This window comes from Macrobrachium rosenbergii, chromosome 50 (genome assembly GCF_040412425.1).
Source record: "Macrobrachium rosenbergii isolate ZJJX-2024 chromosome 50, ASM4041242v1, whole genome shotgun sequence".
In the NCBI taxonomy this organism is placed as follows: Eukaryota; Metazoa; Arthropoda; class Malacostraca; order Decapoda; family Palaemonidae; genus Macrobrachium; species Macrobrachium rosenbergii.
In genome coordinates, this window is record NC_089790.1 from 15,612,501 (window position 1) to 15,622,500 (window position 10,000).

General features: G+C 33.9%; 2 protein-coding genes across 4 annotated transcripts in view; one reads left to right on the forward strand and one right to left on the reverse strand.

The window, feature by feature from the left end:
- LOC136832664 (inhibin beta B chain-like) overlaps positions 1-818 on the reverse strand; it is a 155,560-nt gene extending 154,742 nt beyond the window's left edge. The window contains exon 1 of the mRNA XM_067093954.1: positions 138-818. Coding sequence (XP_066950055.1) covers positions 138-684 — 547 coding nt within the window. The 5' untranslated portion in view covers positions 685-818. The remainder of the gene's footprint in view (positions 1-137) is intronic.
- Positions 1-10,000, forward strand: part of LOC136832665 (acyl-CoA-binding domain-containing protein 5A-like) — a 285,664-nt gene that overhangs the window by 188,560 nt on the left and 87,104 nt on the right. The gene's annotated exons all lie outside the window — the stretch shown is intronic.

The window sequence follows — 10,000 nt, forward strand, 5'->3', positions numbered from 1 at the left end:
GTAAACACTGGAGGTCTACTAAATCGCTTCATCTTCCTCTTCTTTTTCCTCCTCCTCCTCTTCTTCTTCTTCTTCTTCTTCTACTTCTTCCTCCTCCTCTTCGTAACAGGGAACAGAACTCAGGAGGACTGACTTACCTGGCTCTGCGAAGCTGATGATCTCGGAAGTCTTGGCGTAGTAGTCGTCATCGAGCTCCTCCTCTTCGGAGTCGCCTCCGCCGCCGCCGCCGCCGTCGGGGCCTCCTCCTCCTCCCCCTCCGCCGCCGTCGGCGGGCGACTTAAACTTCTCCAGGACCTCGATGTCCTCCTCCGAGCGCTGGAGGGTTTGTATGAGGACCTCCCGCGGGATATTGGAGGTCACGTTGGGCTTGGCCCGCAGGCCGAGCTTGCTCAGGATCTGCTGTTTGATGCCCTCGATCCGCAGCGTCTCCAGGGCCTCCTGGGCCCTGGGATCGAGGGGCGCCACCGATCGCGGGTGGACGCAGTTGGGGCAGTGATGGCGGCCTTCTGCTGCTGCTGACGAAGAAGGCGCAGAAGAAGAAGAAGAAGGCAGCGGCGGCGGCGGCACCTCGGGGCGGGCTCGCGCCGAACGAGCTAGCAGCACCACAGCCACCAGCAGCGCCGCCGTCACCGCCCACAGCCTCCAGCCGGTGCTCCTGCTACTCATGAGTCCCGGGCGACGCATCCATAGCAGGAAGGCGTGCAAGCAGGTCGGGGGCCGCGGCCTCACTGAGCCAGTCCCGGCAGAGTCAGACGCTCGCCAGACAGCCGCCACTAGATCCACTACTAACCCTCCTACCCCCCTCCCCCCCTTCTCTCTCTCTCTCTCTCTCTCTCTCTCTCTCTCTTTCTCTCTCTCTCTCTCCTCCTTCTCCCTCCTTCTTCCCACATCCTCGTAGACCTAACTAACCCCTTCCCCTCCCTACCCCTCCCCCCTTTCCGTAAATGCCCCAAGTCTTCTTTTCCCTTCCATGATACCCCTCTAAGTGTTATTTCTCTCTCTCTCTCTCTCTCTCCTTCCGCCATGCACTGACTTCTTCCTTTTCCCTTCCCCCTTCTTCCTTCCTCTCCTTCCCCTTCCCCATACCCTTACATCCACATGGCACCTTGGGACGTTTGGGGGGGGCGATGTACAAGGAGGAGGGGGATGCAGACCCCTCAAAAAATTCCCCTCCTAGTTAGCCCATCAGACTCCTCTTCTTGCCCCCTCCTCCTTTCCCCCTCCCAAGGATGGGAGGAAGGGTGGGAGGGAGTCTGCATTGCCCGCCTGAAACGTACAAACACACACACACGCACACGCACACACATACACACACAGGCACACGTTGTGTGCATTCTTGCTTAAATACCTTTGCCTGTCTGAATTTCTAGGGAGAGCTTAGTTATGCATACCCAAACATGTTTCCCGTCTGGGACAGGCACTAAAATCGTCTTGGGACATCGTGTTTGGCCCAGTCTGACCACCCATAGTTCGAGAGAGAGAGAGAGAGAGAGAGAGAGAGAGAGAGAGAGAGAATTTTTTGAATCAGACAGCAGATTTTGAGAATCTGTGACTTGGCGACGGTGGGTGATTTGAAAAGAGAATAAGTAATGTTATATTTTAAAAATATTAATTCTTTATCTTTTTTTGGAAAGAATAAATAATCTCATATTTTGAAAATATAAATTCTTGATTTTTTGGAAAACAGAATAAGAATAACAATTTAAAAATTTTTAATTCTTGAGTTTTTGGAAAAGAAAATATGAATATATCTGACATAAAATTATTAAATTTTGATTTTTTGGAAAAGAAAATATAAATAAATCTGATTTGAAAATATTAGTTCTTGAATTGTTTTCTTTGCAAAGAGCATAAAGATACCTGGTGTTTAAAAATATTAATTCTTGATGATTTTGTTTTGGAAAACGAACTATAGAAATATTTGATATTTTAGAAATACCAGTACTTAATTTTTTTTCCAGTTAAGTCAGTGTCTGATGAAATTTGATGATTAAAATTGATAGAAAGTGTCAAGTTTTTTTTTTTTTTTGTAAAAAGAAAATAAGTATTTCAGGCAAGACGTTCATTTGAACTGTTAAAATATTTATTTTGTGCTTTCTAAATCTAATACTTTCTAAATCTTACGTAGGTGTTAATGGTTCTTCCAGCTAGAGAAATATTCAACAATTTGTATTATGTATCACGATATTTAAATATATTCGGTCTTCCCATAATCAAGATTTCTTTTAATAAGTATCGTTTTTAAAAAAAAAATTAGGTCGAGTTTTTATTCATACACCAATGATCAAGATTTTAATGATAATTATTTATTGTTTTAAACAAGTGTCGATATTTTTATTCATACACCAATAATCAAGATGTTTTATAATGATAAAATCTTTTATCAATAAAAATTCAGGTCGATTTTATATTCATTCACCAATGATCCAGAATTTTTAACAGATAAGTATCATTTAAAAATAAAATTAGGTCGATTTTTTATTTATACACCAATTATCCAGATTATTTAACTGATAAGTATAATTTAAAAATAAAATTAGGTCGAATTTTTATTCATATACCAATGATCCAGATTTTTTAACTGATAAGTATCATAAAAATAAAATTAGGTCGATTTTTTATTCATACACCAATGATCAAGATTTCTTAACTGATAAGTATCATTTTAAAATAAAATTAGGTCGATTTTTTATTCATATACTTATGATCAAGATTTTTTAACTGATAAGTACCATTTTAAAATAAAATTAGGTCGATTTTTATTCATACACCAATTATCAAGGTTTTATAACTGATAAGTATTATTTAAAAATAGAATTAGGTCGATATTTTATTTGTACACCAATGATCCAGATTTTTTAAGTGATAAGTATCATTTAAAAATAAAATTAGGACGATTTTTTATTCATACACCAATGATCTAGACTTTTTAACTGATAAGTATCATTTTAAAATAAAATTAGGTCGATTTTTATTCATACACCAATGGTCAAGATTTTTAAAATATAGTTTTTCAAAAATGAATTAATCTGGTTTTTTAATCATACACCAATTATCAAGATTTTTAAAATGATAAGTATTGTTTTTCAAAAGTAAATTATGCCGATTTTTTAGTCCATTCACCAATGATCAAGATTTTTTTCAATGATAATGATCGGTTTTCAATTAAAATTCAGGTCGATTTTTTATTTATACACCAATGATCAAGATTTTTTTTTCAATGAAAAGAATCGTTTAGAAAAAATAAGGTAAATTTTTTATTCATACACCAGTGATCAAGATTTTTCAATGAGAAGAATCGTTTAAAAAAATTTCAGGTAAATTTTTATTCATACACCAATGATTAAGATTTTTCTTTAATGAAAAGAATCGTTTAAATAAATCAGGTCGATATTTTATTCATACACTAATGATCAAGATTTTTTCAGTGAAAAGAATCGTTAAAAAAAATTCAGGTTGATTTTCTATTCATACACCAATGATCAAGATTTTTCAATGAGAAGAATCTTTAAAAAAAATTCAGGTAAATTTTTTATTTATACACCAATTATTAAGATTTTTCTTAAATCATAAGGTTCGTTAAAAAAAATCAGGTCGATTTCTTATTCATACACCAATGATTAAGATTTTTTCAATGAAAAGAATCGTTTTCAAATAAATATATTAAGGTAAATTTTTTATTCACACACCAATGATCAAGATTTTTTCAGTGAGAAGAATAGTTTAAAAAAAATTATGGTAAATTTTTTATTCATACACCAATGATTAAAATTTTTCTTTAATGAAAAGAATCGTTTTTAAAAATCAGGTCGATTTTTTATTCGTATACTAGTGATCAAGATTTTTTCAATGAAAAGAATCGTTTAAAAAAAAATTAAAGTATATTTTTATACACCAATGATCAAGATGTTTTCAATGAGAAGAATCGTTTAAAATAATTTGCAGGTAAATTTTTATTCATACACCAATAATTAAGATTTTTCTTTAATGAAAAGAATCGTTTAAAAAACCAGGTCGTTTTTTTATTCATACACCAATGATCAAGATTTTTCAATGAGAAGATTCTTTAAAAAATTCAGGTCGATTTTTTATTCATACACCAATGATCAAGATTTTTTTCAATGAGAAGAATTGTTAAAAAAAAGAATTCAGGTAGATTATTTATTCAAACACCAATGATCAAGATTTTTTCAGTGAAAAAAATCTTTTTCAAAAAAAAAAAAAAAATTCAGGTAAATTCTTTATTCATACACCACTGATTAAGATTTTTCTTAAATGATAAGTTTCGTTAAAAAGAATTTGGTAATTTTTTTTATTCATACAACGATGATCAAGATTTTTTTCAATGAAAAATATCTTTTCCAATAATAAAATTAGGTCAATTTATAATTCATATAACAATAATCAAGGTTTTTTTAATGATAAGTATAGTTTTCCAAAAAAAAAAAAGTTCATTTTTTATTTCACAGATCTATGATCAAGATTTTTAAAAATAAGTTTTATTCCACCCCAAAAATTCAGGTCGATTTTTTATTCATACACCAATGATCAAGATTATTTTAAAATGATAGGTATCGTTTTTCAATAAGAAATTTAAGTTCTTTTATTTTTTGTTGCATACACCAATGCTCCAGATTTTTAAAAATGATGAGCATCGTTTTCCAAAAAAATACAGGTCGATTTTTAATTCACTGACCAATGATCAAAATTTTTTAATGACAAGCATCACTTTAAAATTAGGTCGATTTATGTATCCATACACCAACGATCAAGATTTTTAATGATGAGTATCGTTTTTACAATAAAAATTCAGGTCAGCTTTTGATCCATACACCAACGATCAAGATTTTTAATGATGAGTATCGTTTTTACAATAAAAATTCAGGTCCGTTTTTGATTCCATACCTGTCATGTTATGCAAATTCTTGTCAGTCAGCTACATAAGCTACCGGGAGATATTAGTATTAGAGAGAGAGAGAGAGAGAGAGAGAGAGAGAGAGAGAGAGAGAGAGAGAGAGAGAGAGAGAGAGAGAGAGAGAGAGAGAGAGAGAGAGAGAGAGAACCATAGGAAAAGGTAATAAATAAATAAGCACGAGGGAATAGAAAATAAAACCGATACACCTGAAATTTAGCAGACTTCAGCAGACAGCAGATTACATTGTAAAATGCCACAACGGTGCTCTCTCTCGTAGGGTATTTCAACCTTAATGGTTTATATTCTAGACAGTCTGGCAGTCTCCCAGTTCTTGCAAAGCCTGCTGTTGCTTTTTTTTTTTGTTGCTCTTCCATCCTACAAATGTTGTTTCATGCCAAATTTCACGGTATAGTTAGGACATTGATGATACTTTTCCTGGTCTTAAGGGCTCCGACATACCTCGAGATAGCTGTCAGTAAATACAAGGTGTATGAGGAAAAAAAAAACTATTTTAATCGGAGAGTTTCTGCATTCTCTCAGTTATGTGTTTATAAAGAGTCGAGATTTCTCCTCTTGCTGGTTTGTAAAAGCATGGTAGATAATTTTGGGCAGATAAATTGTAAAATTTGATATCACGATAACAGAATTCGTCCCTTTTTTGACGAAGTGTCGAATATGCATTTTTTCAATTTTTTTTTTAGTTATCTGCATCGCCGGTTATTTTGTCATTGACTTTCTCTTTCAGCTAAGTATCAAGAATTGTCTCTCTCTCACCATACATTCTAGAAGAGAGAGAGAGAGAGAGAGAGAGAGAGAGAGAGAGAGAGAGAGAGAGAGAGACTTGATACTTTTGCTGAAACAAGAAGTCAGTGAGAAAATCACCGCCGATGCAAATAACAAAAATTAAAAAAATGCATATTCGACACTGCCCAAAACACAGACGAATTTTGCTAAATTTTGAAAACGTTCGGTTTGGTTTCTTTTGAAAGCATTACTATAATTTCTGCCCAACCTCATCAGATGAGGCAAAATCTTCGCTTTATTTTTGTCACTAATTTCATGCAATCCAGTTTCTGTTTACAATCGGATTTAATTTTTCGCCACAAACAGAATTATAGTTATAATGACCTTCGGTCATTTGTTAATTACAAATTTTTCTAGATGTTTCTTTACATTTAGTTAACGAGCTCGTTTGAGCGCTGGAACCCGGGGCTGCTGCCTCCCCTACCCTCCCGATCCCCTACCTACCTCACCCCCGCCCGGGGCAGGTAAACAGGTTTGCATGAGGTGGTTGGATGTCTCCCCTACCCTCCCGTTCCCCTACCTACCCCGCTCCCACCCGGGGCGGACAAACCAGTTTGCAGGGGTGTGGGTGGCTGTGCTATGTCTCCCCTACTGTCACCCAGGGGAGGACAATCAAGATCCACTCGGATTGTATTATTATAGATAAATACAATCACCTGTTTCAGTCAGCGTTTCCAAGATTAATTTATTTTAATTTTTATTATGAGAAATGTCATCAGTTACGTTTCTCCGAGTTTTTTTTTTTTATAATTTAATGACGTGATTTTAATGTATGAAAATATAGTTGTTATATATGGCAGTTTATAACTACAGCTGTTTTGCGCAGAATAGAACTGGAATTATTGTCATGCAATTTGCAGTTTTATTTGCTGGATAATCCAACCTAATTCAATCTTGGCCAGATAACATCCAACCTCGTCAATCATTAATTCTTCAGCATATCTCAACTATCTCGATTTTTCCAACACATAATTCACCACAGACGCTGTTTTACGTATCGTAAATCAGGAGTAAATTAAGAGAGAGAGAGAGAGAGAGAGAGAGAGAGAGAGAGAGAGAGATTGAACAAACAACTACTCTCTCACTGGGAGAATTCAACTCATTAGCAAGGAACGAACTCATTTCCCTTCTCAGGAGAGAGAGAGAGAGAGAGAGAGAGTTGTTTACTTGACCTTCTGTTTATGTCGACACGAGAAGGCGCTCGTAAAATTGACATAGCCCTGTCAATGGCTTCTCAGAGAGAGTGTATGGGCCTAGTTTTTTTTTTTTTGTTTAATGTTTTTTCAGGTTTAAAAAGTACTATTAAATCATTAGGTCAGTTTTTTATGCATTTTATGTCGTTATTTTTCTGTCATTTTTTCATTTGTCATGTTTTTTGTGTGTAAAAATCTTCCTACATTATTTTAACAATGACCTAATCATTATTTACATTTCGTCACACCTTTAAAGAGAATCAGACTATCCATTTTCTATATTTTTTAGAGAGAGAGAGAGAGAGAAAGAACTTCTTCGCAGGTAAGTTCACCTTTTTCTCGATTCGGTCATTCCTCAAACAACTGCTTGCTTTCATTTGCTCCTCACCGAGAGAGAGAGAGAGAGAGAGAGAGAGAGAGAGAGAGAGAGAGAGAGAAATACTTGCCTTTTTCTCAATTCGGTCATACCAGAAACATCTGCTTTTATTTCCTCCTCATCGAGAGAGAGAGAGAGAGAGATTGATTCACCCTTTTCTCAATTCGGTTATACCACAAACACCTTTCATTGTCTCATCGAGAGAGAGAGAGAGAGAGAGAGAGAGAGAGAGAGAGAGAGAGAGAGAGAGAGAGAGAGAGAGAGAGAGAGAGATTCACCTTTTTCTCAATTCGGTTATACCACAAACACCTTTCATTATCTCCTCAGAGAGAGAGAGAGAGAGAGAGAGAGAGAGAGAGAGAGAGAGAGAGAGAGAGAGAGAGAGAGATTCACCTTCTTCTCAATTCGGTTATACCACAAACACCTTTCATTGTCTCCTCAGCAAGAGAGAGAGAGAGAGATTCACCTTTTCCTCAATTCGGTTATACCACAGTTTTCATTATCTCTTCGTCGAGAGAGAGAGATAGAGAAACTTCGTAGGTAAAATCACCTTTGTCTCCATTCCTCAAACGAGTGAAAGAGAGAAGAGAGACAGTCAAACAGAGAGAGAGAGAGAGAGAGAGAGAGAGAGAGAGAGAGAGAGAGAGAGAGAGAGAGAGAGAGAGAGAGAAGCGACTTCTTCCCAGGTAAGCAAAAGTGCTTTTGACAGTCGTTAACCTGGACATTCAAGGTTTATGTCCTACATTGTCAATGTCTCCCTGATGACGATACAATGAGTTTCATCATAAAGAAAGTTAAGGAGAAGAACTCATTTGTCTTATTGCCCCACTCGTGTTGAAGAAAGTGTTAATCAGTCGACTAGTTTGCTTCTGGGGCTCTGTTGCTTTTGGGGCATCTGGATTAGCTCGTCTTTGAATCTTATTATTTCGTTCCACGTCTTCATTAGCAAATGGCCTTGGGTATTGCGAGTTAGGTCATCATGCCTTTCTTCGTTGTGCTCGGTTGTGTGTGTGTGTGTTTTTTTTTTTTTTGGGGGCAGGATGGTGTGTCTTTGTTTAATCTTTGTGTGTGTGTTTTTTAAACGTGTGCTGCTCTGAGACTCAAAGTTTTTGAATTTATTATTATTATTATTATTATTATTATTATTATTATTATTATTATTACTTTAAACGTGTGTTGCTGTGAGACTCAGAGTTTTAGAATTTATTATTATTACTATTATTATTATTATATTATTATTATTATTATTATTATTATTATTATTATTATTATTTTAAACGTGTGTTGCTCTGAGACTCAAGTTTAGAGTTTATTATTATTATTATTATTATTATTATTATTATTATTATTATTATTATTATTATTATTATTATTATTATTATTTTAAACGTGTGTTGCTGTGAGACTCAAAGTTTTAGAATTTATTATTATTATTATTATTATTATTATTATTATTATTATTATTATTATTATTATTATTATTATTATTAAAACTGTTTTACCAGACCTCTGAGTTGATTATTAGAATCCAACCTCTTTGAAGGAGAGGTTTGTAACCTTCGTAGAAAAAAGCGGAGGCCATCACTTTTCACCTTGTGTTTTTAATAATTTGTTGATATTTTCATCTATTTATCTATTAATTTATTAATTTATTATCTGTTTTTTCCATTTTCTAATAACTGATCTCTTCTTTCTGCATTTTCTTTTATCTTCTGTAACTTCTTGCAAATGAACACCATAATTTTCTTTGGAAGTTTGAATTTCAAGTCAGCGGCCCCTGTGGTGGGCTTGTTCCATATAAATGTGTTTCACCAATAGAGTTCACGTTCTGAATAATAATAATAATAATAATAATAATAATAATAATAATAATAATAATAATAATTTCTTGAATTTCAAGTCAGTGGGCCCCTAATAATAATCTTGTCTGTATAAGTGGGGTCCAGGTCCTGGATAATAATAATAATAATAATAATAATAATAATAATAATAATAATAATAATAATAATAATAATAATAATAATAATAATAATTTCTTGAATTTGAAGTCAGTGGGCCCCTGTGGGCTTGTCTGTATAAATGGGGTCCAGGTTCTGCATAATAATAATAATAATAATAATAATAATAATAATAATAATAATAATAATAATAATTTCTTGAATTTCAAGTCAGTGGGCCCCTGTGGGCTTGTCTGTATAAATGGGGTCCAGGTTCTGAATAATAATAATAATAATAATAATAATAATAATAATAATAATAATAATAATAATAATAATAATAATAATGTATGACGACCTTTTATTTATTTATTTATTTATTTATTTATTTTTGTACATAGGTTAAACTAAAATTGAAGGACAAATTCCTCATTGTCTTCACTGTAATGAAGATTCTTGAAAAAAGTATCAGAAATTAATGGGAAATGCAGAAAGAAGAGATCAGTTATTAGAAAAGGAAAATAAAATAACAAGTTAATAAATGGATAGAAATGGGATTAAATAATTAAAACTGCAAGGAGAATTGCTTTTGGTAGTAATGCATCGCATCTTCTGTTGGACTTTTGAAGTTCCAATTGGGCGACATCCTCAGTTATATACCATCTTGACAGTTTATGGGAGAATGAAATACACTATATATATATATATATATATATATATATATATATATATATATATATATATATATATATATATATATATATATATATATATA